The 27,252-nt window shown below is 41.5% G+C and overlaps 1 protein-coding gene across 1 annotated transcript; it reads left to right on the forward strand.

Moving 5' to 3' along the window:
- On the forward strand, positions 1 to 26,618 carry ZRSR2 (zinc finger CCCH-type, RNA binding motif and serine/arginine rich 2). Its single transcript, XM_082680760.1, has 11 exons — positions 1 to 63; positions 465 to 544; positions 4,028 to 4,118; positions 8,163 to 8,271; positions 8,465 to 8,551; positions 11,372 to 11,410; positions 12,018 to 12,136; positions 18,477 to 18,690; positions 22,396 to 22,451; positions 23,229 to 23,338; positions 25,422 to 26,618. The coding sequence occupies exons 1-11, from the start codon at positions 23 to 25 to the stop codon at positions 25,868 to 25,870; spliced, it is 1,395 nt and encodes a 464-aa protein (XP_082536886.1). The 5' UTR covers positions 1 to 22; the 3' UTR covers positions 25,871 to 26,618.
- Positions 26,619 to 27,252: the final 634 nt, after the last annotated feature.

Consider the following 27,252-nt stretch of genomic DNA (forward strand, 5'->3'; position numbering starts at 1 on the left):
GGGGCGTGGCGGTGCTGGCAAGATGGCGGCGTCCGAGAAAATGATGTTTCCGGAGAAGCTAAGGTGAGCTGGGTTGGGGGAGGTGAGCTGACAAGAAAAGGGGACGGAGCGGACTGAGGCTGGGTTGAAGGATTTGCAGGCAGAAAGGGAGCTGGGCCAAGCAGATAAGCCACCGCGGCAGCTCGATCCCTTCCCTCGGCGCGCCCCGGACTGTCCGCGGGCGTCTGTGGGCTCAGGGAGGCGAGGAGGGGTACAGGTGGTGGGATGGAGAAGACCTGCCGTCTGCGCATGGGATGGCGAGGCGATGGTAAAAGCATGCTCTGTAATTAAAACACGGGAAGCAAGGTTTCACTTTCGAGCGCCCAAACGAGTTCCTGTCATTGGGCGCGGAGGAGAGGGGAGCTCAGGCACCGTTGCAGGTGCGGCCACTGACGCTGGAGTGTCTTTGTGTCTTGTTTTTCCAGCCACAAAAAGTACAGGGCCGCCCTGAAGAAGGAGAAACGAAAGAAACGTCGGCAGGAACTCGCTCGACTGAGAGACTCAGGTAATGGATTCATCCTGTTTTCTGTGTATGCAACTGCTCCCCCGACTCCCATCCTGAGGCCCCAGTGTCAGAAGGAAAGCAAGTACCGTATCCGAAAAAGAATTGCTGTGGCCACGGCCTCTCAAAAAGTTGTGTTAGATCCATGACAGAAACAATGTTAACGTACTCAAGGGGTGGGGGGGAAGTCACGGTGAATCATCACCCACTGATTACGTGTTAGGTATTTATGAAGTATCTAATATTACAGGTGCAGGCATTACGAATTACAGTAGCTGGCCCAGCCTTTGCACATAGTAAGTATTCGGTGAATAGTTTTCTTTGTAAAACCAGCAGGAGTCGACAGTTTTAGACACTTTGCAAGTTTTTCTTAAATTTCACTAACATGAGAGACCCCTTGTTGACATTATTTAAACATATATGCATAAAATTAGTTGTGAAACTTACTTGACTTATAAAGCGATATACTTACAAATCACAAAACCAAGTGAAATTATACAATTATACATCCAGTCCCCTGCAGTGGAAGCTCAGAGTCTTAACCACTGGACCGCCAGGGAAGTCCCCATATCTACATTAATGTAGTGTTAGGGATGATGGGAAATAGATGCTCACAACGTGAATATGGTACTGAGTGGAGTTTGGAATGCCACTACTACTGTTGCCCTGTGGTTATTTATCACTTTTTTTTCCTATTAAAATACTGTGGAACCTTCATCTGTACTGATGGTGGTGTCATTTGGCCTTCATGGCAGAATCTAACATTTGTATATTAAACCTACCTGTTTAATGAACTTAGTTGTAAAGTTGTATAGTGTAGTTATAAATGCAGACGAAAGCACTGAAATCACGCAGGAGTACTGAGTTATAATGGTTACCATACACATTAGCCAGAATATGCCTGTTAAATTATCCTAGACAATTCTTGAAGTCCACAGACTCAAGGAACCAGGATTCTCCAGCCTTGAGAAAATAGCCATGGAGGTTTTACCTACCATTGGAGTTACCTTGTAACTGTTTCAGTAGCATTACTTGGGATACTTAGAATGGAAGGGGCAGTGCGTTGCCCTGCAGCCTGTATTAGCATCTCTGTTTTATTCGTTCAAAACTGGCCCACTAGAGGCAGGATAAAGCATCAGGGATAAAAGGAAAAACAGGTTAGGTTGACGTTATTGATGCCCTTAGTGATTTCCCAGCCTCCTTGAAGTTTTCAGCTTCCTTACTTTGTTAACCTGTTTTCTTGTAACATGCCCCCACTTTTAAAAACTCTTCTTTTTCTTTACATATTTTAAATCCAACATATTCCATTGATTTTTTATTCCCCTTTAACTTTGTAAAGTGCATTTGGAGTGAGCCTCTGTGAATAGGCAGGTGGATGTGTCCTTTGGCAGTTTAGTCAATTGAAGGATGCAGCTCACTGGTCTGCTCGTGATTATATATGGCTAATGGCAGATCCAAGACTAAGCGCTTGTCTCTGGATGGCTGCTCCTGCTTTGGCCTACTCCAACTCACAATTCTTTACTTAGTGGTGCTTCATGAATAGTGTGGTCTACCAAATGCTGCTGTGGGTTGTAGCACACGTTGCATGGGCAAACATTACAGAAGGCTAGAATATAGAAGTATTCTGTAAGGATTGCTATAAGAGTGAATTGGCAAGTGATTAGTAGAAATTTCTGGAGTATCAACCTCTCTATTACAGGTAGCCTCTTTAGCCCCCAGTTCTACTTTAAATAATCTGAAACGAGCTGCATTATCAGAAATTAAGGTAACATGAAGGATAAAAAGCAAGTTGTAAAATTGTAGCATGATTCCATATACAGTTACATGTATAATACAATTAGATATACATTTGACCCTTAAACAACATGGGTTTTGAACTGCTCAGGTCCACTTATATGTGGATTTTTTTCAATAGTAAACACTGTTGTACTACATGGTCTGCAGTTGGTTGAATCCAAGGATGCAGAACCACAGATACAGAGGAATCATGGATGTGGAGAGCCGACTCTAAGTTATACATGGATTTTCAACTGCGTGGAGGGCCAGTGCCCATTAACCACTGCATTGTTCAAGGGTCAGCTGTATGGTGATTATCTAGGACTGGGTGAGTCTTTGGTTAGACCTATACTTAATATATGTGACAGACAATATCTTTTTCCTTTTAGCCTGAGATCTTCTGTTATATTTCCTTAAGATCACTTCAGTTTTCCTCCTTTTTTTCCCTCACATTTAAATTCTGAGTAGAAGAGGATATAAATTTTTATTATATTAAAACTTATTTTCCCATGTTTTCATTTTATTTTTATTTTTTTGCGGTACGCGGGCCTCTCACTCTTGTGGTCTCTCCTGTTGCGGAGCACAGGCTCCGGACACGCAGGCTCAGCGGCCACAGCTCACGGGCCCAGCCGCTCCGCGGCATGTGGGATCTTCCCGGATCGGGGCACGAACCCATGTCCCCTGCATCAGCAGGCGGACTCTCAACCACTGCGCTACCAGGGAAGCCCCCATGTTTTTATTTTGAAAATGTTCCAATGTACAGAAAGTTGAAAAAATGGTTCAATAAACATCCATGAACCCTTCATCTAGATTTGTCAATTGTTAACATTTTGCTTTACTTTCTCTCTATATATAGATAGATCCATATGTACAAATTTTTTCTGAACCTTTGCATATCAGTTGCATATCCATACCCCTTACCCCTAAATACTTCAGCCTGCATCTCTTAAGAATAAGGACCATAATACTAAACAAAGGAACATTAATTCAGTAATATATATACAGGCCATATTTAAACTTTCCCAATTCAAGTTTGATTATTTTGAAAAGCTCAAGCCAGTTGTCTTGTGGAATGCTCTGCATTCTAGATTAGTCTGTCTTCTGATTGGCTTCAGGTTACACTCTGTAGCAAAATACTACAAAGCTGATGCTGTATAGCTCTCATTGCATACATCAGGGGGCCTCTCATGTCAAGTTGTTCCACTCCTAATGATGCAAGTGTGGTCTAAGTGTTGCCAATCAGATGGCTCCATTGAAAAAGATGTTCCTGCCTTTGTAATTAGTACTCGTCCGAGGGCTGATATTTTGAGATAGTGTAAATAAATATTCTCTTCCCAAATAAATATCCTCTTCCTACAGTGGGGTGCAGAAGTGAGGACTTTTCTACTTAAGTCTTTCTACGTTTTTTAGTTGCCATTCTTCTATACAGGTGGATGTTCCCTCTCACACCTCACCATCTTTTGGGGTATCACTATGGAACCATCAATAAATTTTTTAAGTTTAATGTGTTATCTACTACCATTATTGTTCTTTTCAGTGTTCACATTGTTCCAATTTGGGCGATTGGGGCCCTTTATTATTAGAAAGTTTTAAAAACAGGTTTGTACCATAATTGTAAAGATGAAAAATTGTATGTAAGTTTTTCCCTGAATTATTGACCAAGGTTTTGTAATATACAGATAGTGTACTAAAACACTGACATTCCTTCAGGACTCTCACAGAAGGAGGAGGAGGAGACAGCGGCGGATGCCTTTATTGAAGAACAACGACGAGAAGAAGAGAGGCTGCTGGAGAGAGAGAGGTCAGCACTGATTGAAGCGCTTCCTGCGAACCCAGTTATTTTACTTGAATATCCTAAATCTTTGCTAACTAGGGCGGGTCTTCTTTATACAATCTTATACAAAATAGGTCTTATAAAATACCCTGGATAAACTGTTTAAACCGCTAGCTGATGGGCTGAAAAAAGATATTGTCTTTAAAAAAAAAAGTATTATTCACTCTTTTTGCTCATTGGTAAATGTTTTTGAAAAAAAATCCAAATAATTAAGAAGTGTAAACAGTGAAAGGGCTTCAGTAAACTCAACACACCAAAGATAGCCCCAATAAGAAGGTAAGAAAGAAACTGTAGATGTAGTATATATGTATATTTCTATTGTGGGATGATATTTATACCTATTTTTCTATAAATTGCTTTTTTCGCTATATAGGACATTTATTTCGGTGTTGGTGCAGAGATCTAATTCAACCATTTCAATAGCAACACAGTATCCATTGTATGACTGGCATAATTTATTTTCTATTCATAATTTATAGTTCTCTACTGATGGACATTCAGGTTATTTACTATTAAATAACATTCACTTACCATGTACTATTAATTTACTCTTATTTACTATTAATTTATTATTATTTTACATTCAGGCTTTTTACTATTATAAAAAAGTTGCAGTGAGTATCCATGATTATAAATCCATGGTAATTGTGCTATTATTTCCTTAGGAAAATGCCTAGAGGAGAAGTACACGTAAAAGGTAGATGGGCAGGTAGAAAGGGCATCCAGATTGCAGTTTGCAGCCTTTCCAAGAGTGAAGCAAGGTGCCCATCTCTCCACACCTTCACTCACACTAGGCATTATCAGTTATTAAAACTCCTTTAGTGAAAAGTCATATTTCATTGTTTCAAATGTACATTTAAAAAAATTTTTTTATTAGAGTATAGTTGATTTACAATGTTGTGTTAGTTTCTGCTGTATAGCAAAGTGTATCAGTTATACATATACATATATTCACTCTTTTTTAGATTATTTTTCCATATAGGCCATTACAGAGTATTGAGAAGAGTTCAAATGTACACTTCTTAATTAGTAGGGTTGAGTATCTTTTTATATATTATCTATTTGTAGCTTGCTTAGTTCTTGCACCTTTCTCTTTTGGGATTCATTTTTTTTTAAGTTTGTTGTGCAAGCAATGTTATTACTTGATTAAGGATATTAATCCTTTATCTGTCCTGTGTGTGATGTATATTTTTCTCATTTGTCATCAGTCCTAACTTGGCTTATCGTGTTACTCACATAATTTGATCTCCATGTCGTCAATTTCATCATGATATCTAGCCTTGATGTCTGATTTCAAAAGGCCGCCCCCATCCCAAGTTGACAAAAATATTCTGCTCTTTTTCTCTTTTGGTATTTTTCAGGGGGTAGTTTGTTTTTTATTCCCCAAGTGGTACACAATAATATGAATCTGCTTAATGCTACTCGACTGTACACTTAAATGGTTAAAATGGTAAATTTTATGGTATGTATACTTTGCCACAATAAAAAATAAATAAATAATTTTTTAAAGGAGAAAAAACTTTATAGGTCCTGTCTAGCTATTTAGTGTGTTCACTGGAAATGTTGCTTCTTTTCTTGTAATTAGTTCCTGTTACCCAAATAAGCACATAAATAGGTGGAAATATGAAAATGCTGAAAAAATAAAAAAAAAGTAGTAATGATTGGGAACAGGGAGTTGGATTCAGCCAGATCTGCATTGCAGTCCTGGCCCTGCTACTTACTAGCTGTGTTCAAGTTGCTTAATCTCTCTAAGCTTCAATTTCCTCGCCTTAAATATGGACATAAACAGGGACTTTCCTGGTGGTCTAGTGGTTAGGACTCCACGCTTCCACTGCAGGGGGCACGGGTTCGATCCCTGGTTGGAGAACTAAGATCTCACATGATGCAGCCAAAAAAAAAAACCATCAATCATAGTACCTACAGCATAGAATTGGGGAGATTAAATGAGATTAATGAGGTGGTAAGTGTATAGCACTTAACGTAGTGTGAGCAGATAGGAGGTGCTGTAATATCTCTGGTTGTTCTTACTACTAGAGATTTCTGTAATGATAAAGATGATATGTATAGCATGAAATAGGGAAGTCATTTTTCTTGCTTTCCCATTTACTTAGATGCTTCTTTTAAATCACATACACATGTCTTTGTGTTCCCTTGATTTTTGTTTATTCCTATATGAGTTGCATAATACTTTATTGTTGAAAAGCAGGAAACTTATTTGAAAATACTGAATGGCTTTATGTAGTACTTAAAAGGAGGTGTATAGTGTCAAAGGTAAACAGAGCCGGACATTAAAGTGCAGGAACAGACTTTATTCAGTAACTCCCGACAGTAGGGGAAGACCTGAGCTCCATTCTGGTTTGTGTAGAGGCGATTTGGGCATTTAAAAGGGAGAATGAGGAAAGTGAACAGTACCAGGAGTTGATCCCTGTGAAGGTGACCAGGAAGCTGTGTTCGTTAGTGGGCAGTTAGGGAAGTTAGGGCTTTATCCTCCCACAGAGACTGGGAGCCAGAGGCCTCATCCTTCTTAATGACTGCATTTCCCAGGAATGGCTCTCAGGCCCTTGAGAGAGACCCTTATGAGCTGTAAGAGACACATATTCATAATTACGAGCCCTTTTGAGTAATGCTCTAGGAGAGGGAAGGCAGAGGCCTATTATCAGGTGTTGGCCAGAGCAAACAGTCCATTTTCTAGGCAGCATTGAGTTTTCTCAGGCAGGCATTTTAATGTCTTGGGGGGTGGGAGGTGATGGGGTCATCCTAGGGACACAGCCTTATGCTGCTAAAAGGCATGCTAGAGTTTGCTCAAGTCTCTTAGTGCAGGGGGTTGACAGAGTTATGTGCCCAGAGTTCTAGAGTTCTCAGTATTATATCCAAGTTACTAAGTTTTAAAGTTTGTAATATTTTACTCTTTTGTGGTCTTAAATATATATACACTTTGGTTCAGTTTATTTACAATGAATATCTTCCTCAAAAGGTTCATGAATCAGAGTTCTGCACACTGAAACATTTACATATACTCTATGACATACACAGGAACGTTGACACATGCAACATGCCAGTGTCTACTATGGCTAAAAGATGGGTTCCTGGAATCTGTAGTTGGAAATGGAATACTTTTTCCCATCAAGTATTTGAAATTGTGGTTGGGTCCCCAGACTAGACATAAAACCTTATTTAACTGCTAATGTCCCTGAAGTAATATAGAACAGTTTCTCATATTTCATTTTCCTTTTACAAATTCAGTGGGAAAATGCAGTCTAGGTTTTAAACACTTAATTGGCTAATAAACTTTTGAAATATAACCCATCTTTAAGTTGGAAACTTGTGGTATTGGATATCTGAGACACCATTTTAAGATAAGATCACTCTTTATAATTGGTCATTTCTAAAAATAAACTAGACACCCACTAATCTGTTTTTGTAACTCTTTGTCATCTTTTCTTACAACCTGTAGCTTTCTTTATTTTAAAGACACGATCACGATGTAGTTCTATTTTTCTTCTCTCAGCAGTTAGGTGCTTGGGGCAAACCACAGGAGTCTCTCAGCTGTAAAGAGTAGCAGTCCAAGGGTTTACAGCAGGAGATGTCAGGTTTTTATCATGCTGCAATCCTGCGACGGGCACTTTCAAAATGCATAGAACAGGAAGGGTAATACTTCCTGAATGTGAAAAGCTGGATGTTACTCACTTTATTGGCACCTACACATCACTGTGGTCAACCTAAAGGGAAAGCTAGAGTGTCATTGTTTTGTGTAAAGATAATACAGATAGGAAATGTAGAAGTAGTGATTTTATGCTGTCACCCTCTAGGAGGATATGCTAAAATGTAGTGCTTTTCCAATATCACTACTCATCTCTTGATCCTCTTACCTCCACTTAACTGCTTTCTAGAAAATATCTTTCATGATACTTTCGTCATTCCCAAAATCCCATTTGCTATCATATATGTGTGTGGATGTATTTGTAGATTAGTGCCCATTTCTTTTATCTGATCACATCGTTACATCAATAGGCAAAAATTACATGAGGAGTGGTTGCTGCGGGAACAGAAGGCGCAAGAAGAATTCAGAATAAAGAAGGAAAAGGAAGAGGCAGCTAGAAAACGGCAGGAAGAGCAAGAGGTATGGTATTAATCAGATAACCAGTTAACCAAAACGACTCTCATTGAGTTACATACCTTGAACTTTAAAAATCGGATATTATCCATTTTACCAGTGTTAAAGTTTTTCATTTATTTGCCCCATATGTGAAATGTTGTAAAAAAGTGAGTCTGAAAAATAATTACCTTTCTTCTTTCTTTTTTCCTCTGTAAAGAGAAAGTTAAAGGAAGAATGGGAAGAACAGCAGAGAAAAGAGAGAGAAGAAGAGCAGCAGAAGCTACAGGAGAAGAAGGAAAGAGAGGTGATTCCAGTCACAGGAGGATAGATGCACTGCGTATCCTCTTAGTGAGCGGATGGGGCGGGTGATAGGCTTGAAGGATAAGCTATAGGCATGTCAGGTTTGGACTTGATTTTTTCTTTAGAGTCATGTTTTTAGTTTGGATATACACTAGCGTTTCCTTATGATGCTCTTCTTTGGGTGGGTGCTGTGGCAGATGCCTTAAATGAAGGTTTTTCTTCATCTCTGCCGATTTTACTCTCTATACCAGGGATTGGCCAACTTTTTCTGTAGAGCCAGAGTAAACATTTTAGGCTTTATGATCTGTATGGTCTTTGTTGAAAATGTCCAACTCTGCCAGTGTCCCGTGAAAGCAGCCATAGGTAACACGAAAATGAAGGGTGTTGACATGTTCTAATAAAACCTTATTGTTGTATTGATTAAAAACCGGCAGCTGGCCCCTGCCTTACACTTTGTACCACTCTAGAGCAAATGGTGTTCTTCGGAGGTTTTGCTGTATATGGGTTGACTTACTTAGAGAATACTATTTTATATAGTTTCCACCTTTGTTTAATTCATAAGAGACTTCACTGCTTTGGACGTGTCAGCAAGAACTAATAGATTGAAAGAAATCAGACTCAAATATTGAGGGATGAGGAAATATTTTTTGTTATTAAATCTTGACTTCCTTTCTAACTTGTGCTATAAAGGCAATTGTAGCTAACCTATAGTTGCTCACACACAAAGAAAGAATCTATAAGGTATATGTATATATCCTCTATATCTTCCAGGATTGTTTTTAAAGATTGCTTTGGTCTATTTTGCTGCTGTTCCTTAACAGTGTATTTATTTCAAAGATATCACAGCTCATCTTTCCTTGACTGATTCATCAGGATGTATCTTTTCTGTGATAATGCTATGTATGAATAGCACATAAAATTGGGTAATCACCAGATTACGGGGGAAAATGCATTTGTTTACATCCTGGTCATGATGGGGTAGAAGCAACCTTTGTTTCTTTTGTCTCAGGCCATCAGTTAATTCCAGTGCAAATTTTAAACACCCTTATTTGAGTACTGCTTTCCAGATGAGGCGAGATCATGCTAAGTTTTTAGGGGGCAGGAAAGTTGTTTGGAGCTTGTTATTTTTTTAGTAGAGTGTAATAAATTCCCATTTTAACAGTGGAATGTTCTTCAACTGAGGTCTTTCTGGCACTAGATAAAAGCTAACGCTTTTGTTTCAAAGGAAGTCTGGTGAGACATTAAGGAGAAGTGGGTAAAATGAAGTCGATTCTAAGCATATATAAAGGGATCTGCATTCTTTGTTTCTCCTGTAAGCTAGATGCTTCTCTAGGGGTTGGAGATAGGGCAGCGAAAAAGATCTGTACTCATTGAGTTCGGTTTCTAGATGGCGGAACTGAATATAAGCAAGCAAAAAAGGTCATTTGAAGTGCTCTGAGGTAATGTTAAGCGGTATAAAGGAATAAAGCATTAGGAAAAAAAAGAAATAAGGCAGAATGTCATGTGACAGAGTGATTGGGGTAGGAAAGTACTTCTTTCGATTGCCTGTCAAGGAAGACTTCTCCAAGGAGAAGCCGACGTGTGAGCTGACGCCTGAATGCAGAGATCTCAGAGAGAAGGGCTCCAGGCAGAGGGGGGACGCCCTGAGCGTGGAGCTGAAAGGAGGTCAGGGTGCCTGAATCCTAGAGACCAAAGGAAAGAGCATCAGGGGTGGGGAGAAAGTCAGGAGGGTAGGCAGGGTCATTCATGTAAGGCCTCCTGGGTGGGAAGGACGAGTTTGGATTTTACCTAAAGTGTCATGGGAAGCCATTAAAGGGTTTTTAATCAGGGATTGACTTCATCTAATTTACCGTTACTTTTAACAGATCATTCTGACTTTTGTATAAAGAATGAGGGATGGGGGTGGGGAGTGGTGACCAAGGAGGCAAGAGTGGATATATGGTGACCAGTTAGAAGGCTGCTGTTCCAGACAGGACATGATGGTGGTTTGGATGACAGTAGTGCTTAATACAGAGAAGTACAGAGATTTGGGGTGAGTCGTGGCACAGTCAACGGAACTCTAGCTGGTAGGCTGAATGGACCGGGAAGGGAATTCAAGTCATACTTTTAGCTTTTTAGTTTGAGCAGGTGGTCAGATGGCAACACCGTTTACTGAGATGGGCATTTAGATGGGCGAGGGGTAGGCAAGAGTGAGGTTCGTTTTGAGCACGTTAAGTTACTGAGGACCCTTACATGGCCAGGCAGAGTTAATCAAGTAAGCAGCTAGACATATGAGTCTTCTATGTAATGCTTTAAGGAGCTAGGGAAGAGAAGTCTGTCGAACATAATTTAAAACTTATTTAAATGCCAAGGAGGTCAAAATTTACTGGCATATTTCAGGACTGACTTTGCCTTATCGGAAAGTTTGAGATTTTTTATCAATCCCAGTTGCTGCTGTTCATGTCATAATGTAGCGTCTGTTAAATGTCTGTGATGTTTCAGCTAGCATTGTCTTTTATGATATTCACTAATACTTCATCTTAAAAACTAGAATGTGGAATATATGTTCAAATCTACTAAATACTACTCTTACTGAAATTATTAGAAGACTGTGTTTTGCAATGTGTGCTGTTAAATGTCCTAGTTGAATGAAGATTCTCAGCTATATGTCTTTTGAAAGCTTTTCAGAAGATCTGTGCTGTAGAAAGCAAATTAGAACTTGAAGCCTTTTGTGTGCATAAGTTTTTTTTAAAATTGTGACACATGAGATTCTTAACCAGAGAAACCAGATGTGACTTACCTGACTTTGAGGTTTTCATTAGTCCTATGTTTGCACCATTTGTAGGAAGCTGTGCAGAAGATGCTGGAGCAGGCTGAAAATGAGGTATTTTCAAAACCTTTCATTAAGAACTTGAGACCGATGAACATTTCTTTAAAAACAATATTTCCAATAATGTTAATTTCGTGGTAAGCTACTTAGATCCTGTCTGAATGTGGGAATCACCTGCGTGGCTCTGTGCTTTGTACCGCAGCAACAACAAAATTGAACTGATGAACAAAAGCAAAGATCACCCTGGTGGACTGGACTTGTTTATAGTCCTTAAAGTGTGTGTAACCAGCATCACACACACTTACGCCCAGATGGATGGTTTAACTTGATTCACAGTAACTTAGATTGGTCTCAGGGGGTGGTTCCCTAAGAAGTCCTTCAACCCTTTTAGGAATAGATGGACTGAAGGGAAACTTTGGTGACTGCTCCTGGTAGCCATATCGATGCCTGATGATGGGCAGTGACTGGGAGCCAGGAGAGACATATAGACCCTGTCTCACGACAGTTGTTTGTAGAGTCTAGATTGTGTGATACAGCTTGAATGTGTATATTCTTACATGAATCTGTTTTTATTTTTGACCCAAATATTTCGAATACCTTTTAAACATTTACTTCTTCGTGGATTTTTAACACCAAGTAAAGTCATGGTTATTTTTAACAGTTGGAAAATGGCACCACATGGCAAAACCCAGAACCACCCATGGAATTGAGGATAATGGAAAAAGATCGAGCTAATTGTCCATTCTACAGTAAAACAGGAGCTTGCAGATTCGGAGATAGGTAACCAATTTTGCTTTATTGTGTCAGAGTTAAGTGACTCAAAATGTTGAGGTTTTTGAGTTGGCACGGGCTGGAGTTTGAAATGTTCATAGGCATCTGCTGCATTCTTGCTGCTGCTCCGGTTCCCCCAGCTGAGCATCCCCTGCTTCCTCCACACCCCCATACCTCTTCTCTGGGTGGGCTTCGTCCAGTTCTCTGGCAGGGCTTCCTTTGCGTTCCTCCCACAGCTATCTGAAGACCTTTTGCTTTTATTTCCTTTCTGCACTTGTATTAGTCCACATGGGACACCTGGGATGGGGAAATAATCTGTTTCAAAAGACTGGAGCAGTCTGGCTTTACTTTTTGAATGGCAAACACTGTACACAAAAGAGGCTTTAAAAACTGGCATGCCGGGCTTCCCTGGTGGTGCAGTGGTTAAGAATCTGCTTGCCAATGCAGGGGGCGCGGGTTCGTGCCCCAGTCCGGGAAGATCCCACATGCTGCGGAGCTGCTGGGCCCGTGAGCCATGGCCGCTGGGCCTGCGCGTCCAGAGCCTGTGCTCCGCAACGGGAGAGGCCACAACAGCGAGAGGCCCGCGTACCGCAAAAAAAAAAAAACAAAAACTGGCATGCCCAAAGGGATATCTGTGAAAGACAGGATCCGAGTTGAGAAGAGGAAAATTCTAATATGTGTTCTCAGTCTGCTCTGAGTCAGGAACAGACACCAGGTTCAACATCTGGCTTTAGCGGCTGTCAAGGTGGGAAAGTTACTTAAGCCCTCTGTGCCTTAGTTCCCTCACCTGTAAAATGGGGATTAAAAGCAGTACCCCTCGGGCTTCCCTGGTGGCGCAGTGGTTGAGAATCTGCCTGCCAATGCAGGGGGCACGGGTTCGAGCCCTGGTCTGGGAAGATCCCACATGCCACGGAGCAACTAGGCCCGTGAGCCACAACTACTGAGCCTGCGCGTCTGGAGCTTGTGCTCTGGAACAAGAGAGGCCGCAACAGTGAGAGGCCCGCGCACCACGATGAGGGGTGGCCCCTGCTCTCCGCAACTGGAGAAAGCCCTCACACAGAAACGAAGACCCAACACAGCCAAAAATAACTAAATTAAATAAATAAATAAATAAAATTAAAAAAAAAAAGCAGTACCCCTCTTCTAAGGCAGTTGTGAGTGAATGCAGGGAAAGCAGGGAGAACGTGGCAGGCCCATGGCAAGTTCTGAGTGTTTGCTCGTATTTTCATTTCGTTACTGTTGCCCTTATTCTCTGAGACACTCTGCTTCCCTCCCTCTTTTGGATCAATGATTTTAAAACAAGACATTCATGTGGAAAACTAAGTGTTGATGTTTTCATTCATTTAGCAAATATTTAAATACCAACTGTATGCCAGGCAATGGTGAGTTTTATAATTTGGCTTGTTTATGAATGAACAGCTTAAAGTAGATAAATAATTCATAATGGTGAGTAAATCCATCTGAGGGAAAATCTAATTATTTTCATTCTGCAGAAGAAAAGATCTAATTATATCTTAGTGTCCTATTCATCATAAAAAGGGATATGAATAGGAAAATTCATATGTATTTAATGAGAAACTGTATGTTGTCTCTCATGTTTATTTTATTCATAAAATTATCCATGCTGTTTTATTGCCTTCTTTGAAAATATGAACCTTCTCTAGCTTTCTCTTTCTTTTTTAATTTAAGCCTTCACGTCATTTTACATTTTTTAAGAACAGTGGTTCTCAACCCTGGATGCACACTAGAATCATTTAGAAAGCTTGAAAAAAATTATGTCCTACCTCAAATTGATTAAATCAGAGTTTCTGAGACTTGGGCACCCTAATTTTTGAAATGTGCTCAGGTGTTTCTGATGGGCCCAGGATTGAGAGTCACTAATGTAGTATTTGTGACTCCTCTTATATTTTATAGCTGGGATTGTATATGCCCAGAATATCTGTGAAAGGATTCACAGGATCCGGTCAATAGTGAAAGTCTCCTCTTGAGGAACTGGGAACTAAGGAGGGGAGAAAGACTTTACCCCCCTTCGTATCCTTAGAAGTGTTTCCCAAATGTATGTTTAATTTCATCAAAATAGTAATAATTGGGGCTTCCCTGGTAGTGCAGTGGTTGAGAGTCTGCCTGCCAATGCAGGGGACACGGGTTCGTGCCCCGGTCCGGGAAGATCCCACATGCCGTGGAGCAGCTGGGCCCGTGAGCCATGGCCGCTGAGCCTGCGCGTCCGGAGCCTGTGCTCCGCGGCGGGAGAGGCCACAACAGTGAGAGGCCCGCGTACCGAAAAAAAAAAAAAAAAAGTAATGATTGATGTAAAACATCCCCCACCAAAGAAAAAGTGTACAGTGAATTAGCTTTGAAAGACAGTTGAGACTCAATGTGAGTCACCTTTGCATTGGCGGGGGTGGGGTAGGGGTGGGGGATTGAACCAAATTGTATGTAAGGTTTCCCAGCTGCAGGAGTCCTCAATTATGATATGTTTCTAACATTTCCCTAAATGTGAAGACTTGTGGTCATCGGATTCTGGAGTCTTCTGCTGGGCATAAGTGAGAGAAGGGGAGATGTCCTAAGTGGTTTCAGGAAATCAGTTGACAGTACTTATTTGTGAAAAGGGGAATGGACTGTCAGCCTCTCAAAACCCATCCCTGAGGGCCGTTTCAAGGAAATATTGACGGTGGTCAGCTTAGTTTGTGAACCTTTCTTAATATATTCACAGGCATGTGAAATTTCACCATCACAACTATCAGAAAAAAGTATGAGAGCGATTTGGGTATTTGCATGATTCAAGTGATCAGTTGTGAAATAAGATTCCATGAAACCAGCAATTACAAAATCCAGCACCATCCCTTCAAACAAAGATACTGCCCCCCTTTCACAGAGAGCCCCAGTGACTTGCTCCAGATCATACAACTGTTCTTTTCTGTTAAGGTCTGTCACAACATCAAGCACTCCCGTAAGCTAAGCATTTCTTTGGTTGCTTTGTTTTTGTAATTAGTACGAGTTTGATTCTAGAACCTTTTTGCACTTGGAGTCACAGCTTTGAGGGGAGTTCAATTTTTATTTATTTTTTGGTCCTTAAAGAACATAATCACTGATGAAAAGTAAAATTTATTAATCAGAGTAGTTATTTATACCTCACTTGTTTCCAGAAGTGATTTAAAGAAGGCTCACAGGGCTTCCCTGGTGGCACAGTGGTTAAGAATCCGCCTGCCAATGCAGGGGACACGGGTTCGATCCCTGGCCTGGGAGGGTCCCACATTCCGCGGAGCAACTAAGCCCGTGTGCCACAACTACTGAGCCTGAGCTCTAGAACCCACAAGCCACAACTACTGAGCCCACGTGCCACAACTACTGAAGCCTGTGCGCCTAGAGCCCGTGGTCCGCAACAAAAGAAGCCACCGCAATGAGAAGCCAGCGCACCACAACAAAGACCCAGCACAGCCATAAATAAATAAATAAATTTATGAAAAATAAAATAAAGAAGGCTCACAATCTACTACACTAAGTTTAATAAAATAAAAGAAATTGAAAGCAAGGAAAGGAGAAGAAAGTGAGTTATTGTGAACGTACAATACATTTGGCTTTGGAGTTGTATCCATCCCAGGCAGAAATGAGCTATGTAGTTCTTACCAAAAAGGAAATGAGTGGGATCTCTGGAAAGACAAAGATTTTCCAGGCATCAGAGTCTAAATATTTCTCCCGTGGAATACTGTATAAAGACATTGAGTAGGAAGGTGGACAGTAACTTTGATAGGTGTTTTATTAACAGTTGCATATGTAATTTTCATGAGAATATTTCTCACAAAGACCTTCAGTAAATAATCACAGCCTACCTTTAGCATGTAGCTTGATTCTATAAAGGACAAAGGTAGTGGGTGCCTGGAGTGCTCCCCTGAAAAAAGAAAAAGAGGCATAGTCAGTTAGCTCTACCTGAGGGGGCATTTGGAGACCCATGCCATTTATTGGCTGTCCTTTGGTTAAGGTAATGTCCAGCTACATGATTTTGTGGCAGTCTTACTTGATTCAAGGATCTGAGTAAATAGCATGGCCTAAACCAGGAGTCCCCAAACATGGCTAACCTTCAGGACCAGGTGGGGAGTTACTCTGAAAACATGGGTTCCCCACTCTTGGAGGTCTGAACAGATGGTCTAGGGCAGGACCTGAGAAATCTCAGTTCTTCCCAGGTGATTCTGAGAATCACATGGGTTTGATACCACAACTTTAGACTGCCTTCCCAAATATCTTTTGTCTTAGCTGACTTTTCAGTAGAACCTATAGGGCTGGCCTTAAATACACTCAGATTATATGGACTATCTCTAGGCCAAGTGGGATTTTTCCCTAGATGGGGACTTTGGCGCTGTTCCAAAACTCACAAATGTTCATTTGACATCCTGGGTACTATAGAGCCAAGTTCATTCAGTTATGATAATCCCATGAGAATTTTAACCTTGTTAAATTGGTTTCTCATTTAATTCTGTATGTGCTCCATACTTGTAAAATTCTGGTTCTGCTAACACTGCCAACCAGGTTGAATCCTCGTTCTTTTTTCTGTGGGTATTTGTCCTTGGGAAGATGGATCTCATTACAAGGTCTCTGACTGAATAATCTAGGAGGGTCCTTTGAAAAATAGAAAATTTCACTTTAATGAACACAGATTGCCCATTTCTGAGCTGGGCATGGTGTATGCGGGGCATTCTGTGTGCATTGTCTCACTAGGTGTACAGAGATGTATGTTACAGACACTGGAAAGTAAGCATGAGTTAAACATTTATTCATTTCAGGGCCATTTTTTTTTTCTAACACCTGCCTTGTTTTTCAACTTTTTTTCTTCCAAAGTTCTGGGGATTTTTTTTCTAAAGTTCTTGTTTTAACTAATTTTTAAACTAGAAATTTAATCAGGAAAATTTTGATGATTTGGAATCCTAAACTGCATTTTTTTCCTTCATTTTACTTGAGGAGAAGGAAGTAAATAAGAAAGTAAACTCATATAAAAGATTTTTTTAAAAAATTACTCAGTTACAACCCGGTCCAGTTTAAGCTATGAAAAGAAAATTGTTCTTCACAATGGTTAACCTTCATTAAAGAGAAATTCCTTACATTTAGCACATCATATAACACACAGGCAGTAGACTGTCGATAAGCTCGGATCTCTGGGATCTTCTCTCCCCAGCCATGTGACCTGGGTACGTGTGCTTCTCTAGGCCTCACTTTCTTTCTTTCAAAGTGGAGAAAATACTAGCCCTGGCTGTCCTAACAGTTTGCAAGGATCAGAAAAAGAATATAAAAATGCCATGAAAACTATGAAATGCGATCCATTTAGCTGAAACTCTCAGAATACCCTTTTCTCTAAGTGTCGGGTTTGTTGGCGATTGTATGGAACCAGGATTGCACTGTTCTCACCTTGTCCGGAGTCCCATGCTCGGTGTCTGTGTGCCTTTCATCACGCTCCGTCATGCCCATGCATCTCTTTCCTGGTGCTTCCACATGTGTAAGGCTTCCTGAACTTCAGTAAAAGGCAGCTGAATGGCATCTGAACTTGGAAATAATTCCCAACCTTACATTTTAATGAGACCCAATATATTGGTCAGTTTTAGAACAGTTTTTTTTTTTAATGCTGGATACTATTTTTTTAAATAAATTTATTTATTTTTGGCTGCATTGGGTCTTTGTTGCTGCGCGCGGGCCTTCTCTAGTAGCGGCGAGCGGGGGCTACTCTTCGTTGCGGTGCACGGGCTTCTCATTGCGGTGGCTTCTCTTGTTGCAGAACTCGGGCTCTTGACGTGCGAGCTTCAGTAGTTGTGGCTCGTGGGCTCTAGAGCGCAGGCTCAGTAGTTGTGGTGCACGGGCTCAGTTGCTCCACGGCATGTGGGATCTTCTCGGACCAGGGCTCGAACCCATGTCCCCTGCATTGGCAGGTGGATTCTTAACCACTGCACCACCAGGGAAGCCCTTAGAACAGTTTGGTTTTTTTTTTTTTTTTTTTTTTTTTTTTTTTTTTTGCGGTACGTGGGCCTCTCACTGTTGCGGCCTCTCCCATTGCGGAGCACAGGCTCTGGACGCGCAGGCTCAGTGGCCACGGCTCACGGGCCCAGCCGCTCCGCGGCATGTGGGATCTTCCCGGACCAGGGCACGAACCCGTGTCCCCTGCATCGGCAGGCGGACTCTCAACCACTGTGCCACCAGGGAAGCCCTAGAACAGTTTTAAGTGTTGAAATTTAAAGTCTGAATGGGGTTTATCATCTTACAGTTCAGTTGAAACAGCTAAGTTGCTTGAGTATCTCACAGTATAAAGCAAGCCTTTTATGTGTAATTTCTCACCATTGGAATGCTGAAGTTTTTCCTTCATACGCAGGTGTTCACGTAAACACAATTTCCCGGCATCAAGTCCCACCCTTCTTATTAAAAGCATGTTTACGACATTTGGGATGGAGCAGTGCAGAAGGGACGACTATGACCCCGACGCAAGTCTGGAGTACAGCGAAGAGGAAACCTACCAGCAGTTCCTGGACTTCTATGACGACGTGCTCCCCGAGTTCAAGAACGTGGGGAAAGTGATACAGTTCAAGGTGGGCACATGCAGTGCGCGTGGAGGACGGGACTGGTTCGCCTCCTTCTGAAGCACCAGATGGCATGGGAAAGCGAGGGCACAGGCTCTCTGCCTGGGTGGGACGTGCGCTATGGTGGAGGGCCTGGCGCCATGTTGGAAGGAAATGTTAATTCTTTCTCTCTCTCTCTCCATCCACCTCATTGCCAGTACGGTTGAGGTACTACTTGAAATCTTAAACAGGTACTAGCATGACATTTCCTGGGTTCTGAGGTTTTGATGGGAAAAGATATTTCATCCATTCAGTACCTTTATGGTCCCATTCTTTTGCAGCCTGTGAATTTTCTGCATAAGGTCCTCTGCAAATAGGTATCCAAGCGTTCGCTTAGGGGCTGCATATGATGCGGAATGCCCTCCCTCCCGTGGTCGGTCTCCCCTAGAGCCGAGGAGAGCAGAGTGTGACAATCGTCTACTTACTCCACCTACCGAGGTGGTTGATTTGTTGTTACTGTATTGTGTTGATGGTGCCTGCCTGCAGCTTCCACCCAAGGTGCATGTTCTTTCTTTTGGAGCTCCCTAAGAACATAAACCTTGATTCCTTTTCCTTTTTTATTTTTACTTTGTTTTTATTCACTGAATACTCTCAATACTGAAAATAGTGTTCCCAGAGTCATGGTTTGTGATGCAGCATAGGGGGTAAAAGAAGTGTTCAGATTACAGAGTTATTTTAAAACATTCCTTAAAGCAAGCGTGAAGTCAGGTGTAATGGCTGCTGCTCCTGGGCCCAGTGGTCAAATTCTAGCACAGTGAAGTCTCCTGCTGTCTGCAATTTGATCAGATCCGAACCTGAATGATTTTGTTATGTTAGGATGGGGGAAATGGCCCATAATTTGGAAAGAGATAGGAATAAAGCTGTGAATTTTTTCTGCTAGTTGGAAATGACAGTGGAAATTTGGAACAGCTAAGAAACAGAGCAACTGCGGCCCTCGTGAAATTCAAGGCTATCCTTCTTACTACTGATTTCAAGATTTTAAAAAATTCTTTCAAAATTTCTCTTTCCCCTTTACCTTTTCTTTCTGTTGCATGCACTTTCCCGTCTTCACAGTACTTCTAAGTGCCTGGCCACACACGACTCGGTGCCACGTGAGAAGCACCGCTGAGGAGCTGGTGTGCTGACTAGCCGTGGGCTCTTTGCCTCTTTGTGCCTTTTCCTCATCCCTGAAGGGCGAGGACTGGACTACATCAGTGTTTTCCCGCATGGGGTCCCTACATCATACCGCTTCTGGGAAGTTAGTGCTGGAGCTTTCAACACCTCAGGCTGCTTAATGGAAATCACCCCCATTATCTGCAACAGGCCGTACCTACTAACCGTGGAGTTTTTTTTTTCTTTTGTTGAGAATTCTGTCAGCCAGGCTCATGCTAATCACGTTGGCAGTTATAAATGGAAAGCTGTTTAATAAACTTTTAGTAGAAAAATTTCCAAAACATCAAATTCATCATGGAAAATTAATAACGGGTCTTTGGAAACCACTGGCTTAAATGATCTCTAAGGGCCCTGGTGCGGCTCACGTGGCCTCCTGGGGCCTTTCAGTCTTCCTTCTCTCTCTCTCTCTCTTTTTTTTTTTTTAAAGATTTCGAGAAGCATGTGGGATCTTAGCTCCCCGACTCCCTGACTAGGGATCAAACCCGCACCCCCTGCATTGGAAGGCGGAAGGTGAAGTCTTAACCACTGGCCCACCAGGAAAGTCCCCAGTCTTCCTTTTTTTTCTTTTTTTTAAATAAATTTATCTATTTATTTATTTTATTTTTGGCTGCATTGGCCTTTGTTGCTGCATACAGGCTTTCTCTAGTTGCAGTGAGCGGGGGCTACTCTTCGTTGCGGCGCGTGGGCTTCTGTTGCAGTGCCTTCTCTTGTTGTGGAGCACGGGCTCTAGGTGCGCGGGCTCAGTAGTTGTGGCTCATGGGCTCTAGAGCTCAGGCTCAGTAGTTGTGGCGCACGGGCTTAGTTGCTCCACGGCATGTGGGGTCTTCCTGGACCAGGGCTCGAACCCGTGTCCCCTGCCTTGGCAGGCGGATTCTTAACCACTGCGCCACTAGGTAAACCCCCCCAGTCTTTCTTCTAAGGATGGTGTCAGTCAGTAGTGTCAGTCAGTACGCATCCTGCCTCTCTTGGGATGCTCTAATAAAAATACTCTGCAACTAAGTTGTAAAATTATATCGATAGATTCATTTTGAAAAGAAATGCTAAACATTAGTATGAGTATTTGAGGACTTTTTTTTTTTTTTTTTGCGGTACGCGGGCCTCTCACTGTTGTGGCTTCTCCCGTTGCAGAGCACAGGCTCCGACGCGCAGGCTCAGCGGCCATGGCTCACGGGCCCAGCCGCTCCACGGCATGTGGGATCTTCCCGGACCGGGGCACGAGCCCGTGTCCCCTGCATCGGCAGGCGGACTCTCAACCACTGCGCCACCAGGGAAGCCCTAAGGACCTTTTTATACCGTTATGTAAAACGAAATCAGATTTGTCATTTTTTAAGACAAATGGTCAATGTTCACCCTCACAAGTAATGGGAACAGTGCATATTAAAATGAGATGTTATTCATACCCATCGGGAAAAAAATTATGAATTCTAATATCAAGCATGGGCGACGTTGTGTAAATTAGTAAAACCACTTTAGAGAGCAGTTTGTCAGTACCTAGTGAGGTTGAAAGTACATGGAACCTACAAATCAGCATACTACTTCCGGTCATGCACACTAGACAAAGTCCTACCGCCCAGAGAGGCGTTCAGGCATGCTAACTGCATCGCTGTTTGTTGATGAAAAATTGGAAGCACCTTGGATATGCATCATTAGAGGAGTGGATAAATATATTTGATAATTTGATATAGCCAGTATTTAGTAGTTTAAAATGAGTCATTAAGTTTACATGATTACATCTTGAAAAAAGGATGTGAAATAAATATTATTTATATAAAATTTTAAAATGTACAAAGCCATACTGTATATTGTTTATCAATATATATACGTGCTTCTTAGCATATATGTACATAAATATGTGTATACCCATACGTACATAACAGACACACACTTCTTTGTATGTCTGTACATAATATATGTATATATTTTATGGCACACATATGATATATGTGTATATGCCTGTCTGTGTGTATGTATGGCTGTGGGTATTGTGTCTGTGTAGATAGGGGTGTGTGTGTGTGTGTGTTTGGAATGTGAAGGTTATACCCAACCTCAGGATAGTGTTCCACCTATGTGATGGAGGAGGGAGAAGAATAGGATGAAAGGGCTTCAACTGGGTCTTTCACGTTTTATGTATTTAAACATTCTCAGTCAAAAATGGAAAATGTTAGTGTTAAATCTGGGTGGTGTATATAGGGGCTGATTTCTAGTCTCTGTATTTTTTTTCTTTTTTTAAAATAGTCTCTGTATTTTTATGCGTGTGAAGCATTTCATATCTTTGGACAAAAAAGAATCAGGATCAACAGGGATCAGGTAATTGGGGCCTGCAACACTACCGTCTGCTGAAGTATGCCTTAAATAGACGTAAGAGTGGGGTAGTATCTTAATTTTGGAATCTTTGATTGATAACAACTTTTGGTAATGTTGGCCTGGACAAAAAATGCGTTTGATGACTGGAGGGCTTCTTTTCCTTAGGTTTTTGCCTTTTTTGTTTGTTTTCTAATGATGGAATTCTTCATTGCTCCTTAGGTCAGCTGCAACTTGGAACCTCATCTGAGGGGCAATGTGTATGTTCAATATCAATCGTAAGTATTCTAAACATAAACATCTTCACATTTGTCACAATATAGTGTTGTGATTACATTGACATCTGGGATTTTTCCACTGAATATATACCTTTCATATGCATGGTATTTTTAAAAATGTAAATATTAAGAGCTGACCTAGAAATATGGAAAGGATTAGAAAACTATATATTTGTATTTCATTTTTCGTATACTTAGAGAGTTTTTAATTTTTTGCATTATAGTTAATTTTTTACTTATATAATTTTAAAATTAAAACACAAACTGAAAAGGGATAACTAGAATAGAGAACCCCAAATAAAAGCCCCAAATAATTTCAGTGTGCATTTGGCCCGCTAAGAGAGCAAGCAGTTAGTGTGTTGTTTCTGCTCGTCTTGCTGTTTGCCTGTGCTGCCATGGCTAATGGGATAAATTAACCATTGTATTGAATAATAGGAAGGACAGCGATTTGAGCTGAGAAGGAACAGGCAGTGACAATGGAAAACACTTCTGCATTTTTAATGGTCCAATCTTTTGGTTTAAGAAGCTTTGACTCAAGTAGATTTCCTTGCATCAAAACCTCTGGGAGGGTTAGTAAAAAAAACTAAAAAACAAAACGGTTCCTGAATAAAGTGAGCTTCAGGACCTTGAATGCTGTAATAAGGACTCCCTAGGTAGCACAAAGGCAGTGAACTAGGTGGTCCTACAGTAAACAAATACAAGGGTTAATTAACAGTAGGGTTAATCTGCATATTAGAAAGTTACTCTAAAGTGCATCCTTTAATTTGTGGTTTCAAGGGAAGAAGAATGCCAAGCAGCCTTTTCTCTGTTTAATGGACGGTGGTACGCGGGAAGACAGCTTCAGTGCGAATTCTGCCCAGTGACCCGATGGAAAATGGCAATTTGTGGTAAAATACAACGTGACTTTTTTCCCCACTGTTCCACTGTCATATAAAGAATAGTTTTAGGAAAAAAACCAACCTTTTAAAGGTGTGAAGCATAGCTTTTGCCTCACCTGGTAGATGAGCAGAGATCATTATGTAAAGTACATCACAGTTTAGACCTGTAACCGACCTTGTGGGTCACTTTATGGATGAGGTGACTGGGGTCACAATGTATAGGTGACAGAGTCGGTGCTCGAAGTCCTGGGCTCTGCAGGAAGCCTGAGAAGTTGTGTCTATCAGGGACGCCGTCTCCTGATTGCAGTCTCAGAAGTGTTTTCTATTCATTGGCTCCTCACTTGAGCTGGGTTTTTTCCCATCTTTATCCCTAATGAACCTTCTGTCATCTTTGCCACCTAAAACATTACCTATGACACTTCCTGCCTTATTGAAATACAAGCTTTTGTGTCATAAAGATTGATTATAGCTGTAGAACCTGGTCAGGGCACATTCAGTCAGGCTGACTCATCAGACAGTGGCTGCCAAGTCAGGAAATGAGTCAGTCCTTTGAGTAGCTGGCAATTTTGAAGGGCTCATTCTGTTTTGATTTCTATCAGATGGGCTTCGCGGAACCATTTCTTGTTGAAGTGCTCCGGGAGCTACGAGAGGAGCTGCCCATGCCTTACGGGACCACTTCCCTTACCCTTTGCGTTGCTTTGCTTTGCTTTATACTCGCCTGCTTAAAACCTCTTGTTTCAAAATCTATAATTTATAAAGTCTGAATCTTTGGCAACCTGGTCTTAATGGATGCTCTCACTTAAAAACCATTTATCTGAAGGGAGAAAAAAAAGGAATTTAGAATTCCTTGCTTTGGCAAACCAGAAGAACCATTATGCCTGATTTAAAGACTGGGGTGCTGAAAGAGATGGTTCTGTTTTCTCCATTTCAGTGAGGTGCTTCTGAGTGTGACTTTGACTCCCCCAAAGCAGGAAACTATTTATTTCACTTGTTATTTTTTAAATAACAGCTTTATTTTTTCCTAGTAACTAATGAGCGTTTTGTCGTGTCCTTATTATTGGATTATTGGCCACTGTATATCATCTTTGGACAGATGTCTGTTCAGATGCTTTGCCCATTTTTCATTAGGTTATATGTCTTATTGAGTTGTAAGAGTTCTTGATATATTCTACAGACAGGTCCCTTATCGCAGATATGATTTGCAACTATTTTCTCCCATCATGTGGGTTGTCTTTTCACGCTGATGTTGTCCTCTGAAGCACAAAAATTTTTAATTTTGAGGAAGTCCAATTTTTCTATTTTTTTTCTTTTTTTGCTTGTGCTTTTGGTGTCATATCTAAGAATCCATTGCTTAGCCCGTGTCACGAAGATTTACTTGTATGTTTTCCTCAAAGAGTTTTATAGTTTCATAGCTTACGTTTAGGACTCTGATCCATTTTGACTGACTTTTTGTATATAGTGTGTGGTATGGAGGTATTTCACTTTTAACTCTTTTACATATTTAGGGAATTCACCGCTTTTAAAAAAGTTTGAAAATCCCCAAAAGATCTCTAAATTGTTCAAGTAGATTTCACCTTTGACAAAAATCTTCCATGTTAAAAGCACCTGGTAAATTTAAAGCATTAGGCCAGTGGTTATCATCTTCTTGAAGTATAAGAAAATACAGGATCTTCTACTTACGATAGGCTCTTTCTTTTGGTCAGTGGTTTGGTCCTCCCACCACCGTGCCCTCAAAGCATGTTGCCAGGGGGACTCCCAGGGCTGGTTCTTCACTGTTAATTAGGGATCTACATTGTCAGCAGGATGGTAAAAGCCTAGAAAAAATAATGTGGTCGCCATTGGTTCGGTTGCACTCCACACCATAATCCAGTAGGGGAACAGGGCATTCTGGTTAATTAAAAGTTCTTATCTGTTACTTTTCACAGTGCCCTTTGTTAGAGCATTGAATATTTTTGAAATTCGGGGAACCAAACTATGACATCAATGTACGTAAGGAGAAAATAGTCCTATCACAAGCGAACATCAGAAATGTACCTTCTGAAAAGGATGAAGTGCGAGCAGTAAATGCCGTTTCTTCACTGTGCCCCTCCAGGTTTATTTGAAATACAGCAGTGTCCAAGAGGGAAACACTGCAACTTTCTTCACGTGTTCAGAAATCCCAACAATGAATTTTGGGAAGCGAATCGAGACATGTACCTGTCTCCGGATCGGACTGGCTCCTGCTTCAGTAAGAACTCAGAGAGGAGAGAGCGGCCGGGCCGCCACGACGACTACTACAGTAGGCCGCGGAGGAGGAGGAGCCCCGGGCCGGCCCACTCCTACAAGAGGAACGGGATGGCCGAGAGGAGGAGGAGGAGGAGCCACGGGGGCAAGAAATCCCACAAGCACGCGTCCAAAAGCCGGGAGAGGCACAGTTCCCGAAGCAGAGGAAGAAAAAGGGGCCGCAGCCGTGGCCGGGGCAGCCGCAGCCGCCGCAGCCACAGCCGGAGCTCCTCCAGGTCCAGGAGCCGCGGCAGGAGGACGTCGGGGAGCCGAGACTGAACTCTGCACAGCCCCAAATCCAAATAAACTTACCATGTCCTTCAGTGATTGTACACCCTTTATTATGGCGGCTGCGTAGTTGGATAGAGGGCTCTCAGCTCACGTGGGTTAGCAAGTCTGGCAAAAGCCTATGTAGCCTGGAACCCTATTTTAAAATACTTCTATTCTCCGGTAATCTGTGTGCTTACTATAGAAAACCTAGAAAACATAAAATGTATACAACACAAAAATTATTTATACTCCTGACCCGTAAATATAACCGGTTGGGCTTTCCTGGTGGCGCAGTGGTTGAGAGCCCGCCTGCCGATGCAGGGGACGCGGGTTCGTGCCCCGGTCCGGGAAGATCCCACATGTCGTGGAGCGGCTGGGCCCGTGAGCCATGGCCGCTGAGCCTGCGCGTCGGAGCCTGTGCTCCGCAACGGGAGAGGCCACAGCAGTGAGAGGCCCGCGTACCGCAAAAAAAACAAAACAAAACATAAAACCAATTAACACTGGAGCATTGCTTTAAGTCTTTTTTTTCTCTTATGGGTGTATGGGTGTGTACACATTTTTTTTACACAAAGATAACATATATGTCTGCAGTTGAATATGCTTTTTTTCACACCAAACATTGTCCTATTTCATCAAGCCCTAGTGTTACTGTTATTTTCACTCGCTGCATAGTTTGGATCTAACAATTTAACAGTATCCCTATTGTTGGATTTTTAAGTTATTTTAAGTTTTGAACTATTAAAGAATCCTGTGCTATAAACAATCCTGTGGTGGATTTCCTTAAATACTTTCATACATTACTGGTCATTTCCCTAGGATAAATTACATCAAGAAATATGAATACAGAAGTCTTTCCAGATTGCCTTCCATAAAGACTACAAAACACTTTACCGTCAACAGTAAATTTTGCTGTTCCTGCACCAAATTACTGTAACCTTTGCCGGTTTGGTAAATTTTATGTGTTTATTCATCTCTGCACATATTGGCTAAGCCAAACACATTTTTCCGTATTTAATGGGTATTAAGTTTGGTTGTTTGCCCCAAATTATTAATAATTGTTAGATTTTTTACATGTTAATAGCCGAATAGCTTTTTTACTTTAAAATTCACTTTCTTAAAGTACTAAAGGGTGGAGTCAATTTTTTCCCCTCCCTCCTACCCCATAGTTTTCCATTAGGATGTTCGTCTTTTTTACAGTGTTACAGAGTTCGTTGCTACTGAATATGCCTGGTGTTAAAGCAATTCTGGTAAAAAAGCGTGGTCAGAGAAACTTGCTTGAAAAAAAAATTAGGGACTTCCCTGGTGGTCCAGTGCTTAGGACTCCACGCTCTCACTGCCAGGGGCCTAGGTTCGATCCCTGGTTGGAGAATTAAGATACCCTGCATGGCCAA

This window comes from Grampus griseus (genome assembly GCF_964374135.1).
Source record: "Grampus griseus genome assembly, chromosome: X".
NCBI lineage: Eukaryota > Metazoa > Chordata > Mammalia > Artiodactyla > Delphinidae > Grampus > Grampus griseus.

What these genes read in the sequence shown, in the direction of transcription:
- ZRSR2 (XM_082680760.1), top strand. Translation starts at nt 23, where the DNA reads ATGGCGGCGTCCGAGAAAATGATGTTTCCGGAGAAGCTAAG. An exon ending in GGAAAGTGATACAGTTCAAG is followed by an intron (nt 18,691 to 22,395) that starts GTGGGCACATGC and finishes ATTGCTCCTTAG; the next exon opens with GTCAGCTGCAACTTGGAACC. An exon ending in ATGGAAAATGGCAATTTGTG is followed by an intron (nt 23,339 to 25,421) that starts GTAAAATACAAC and finishes GTGCCCCTCCAG; the next exon opens with GTTTATTTGAAATACAGCAG.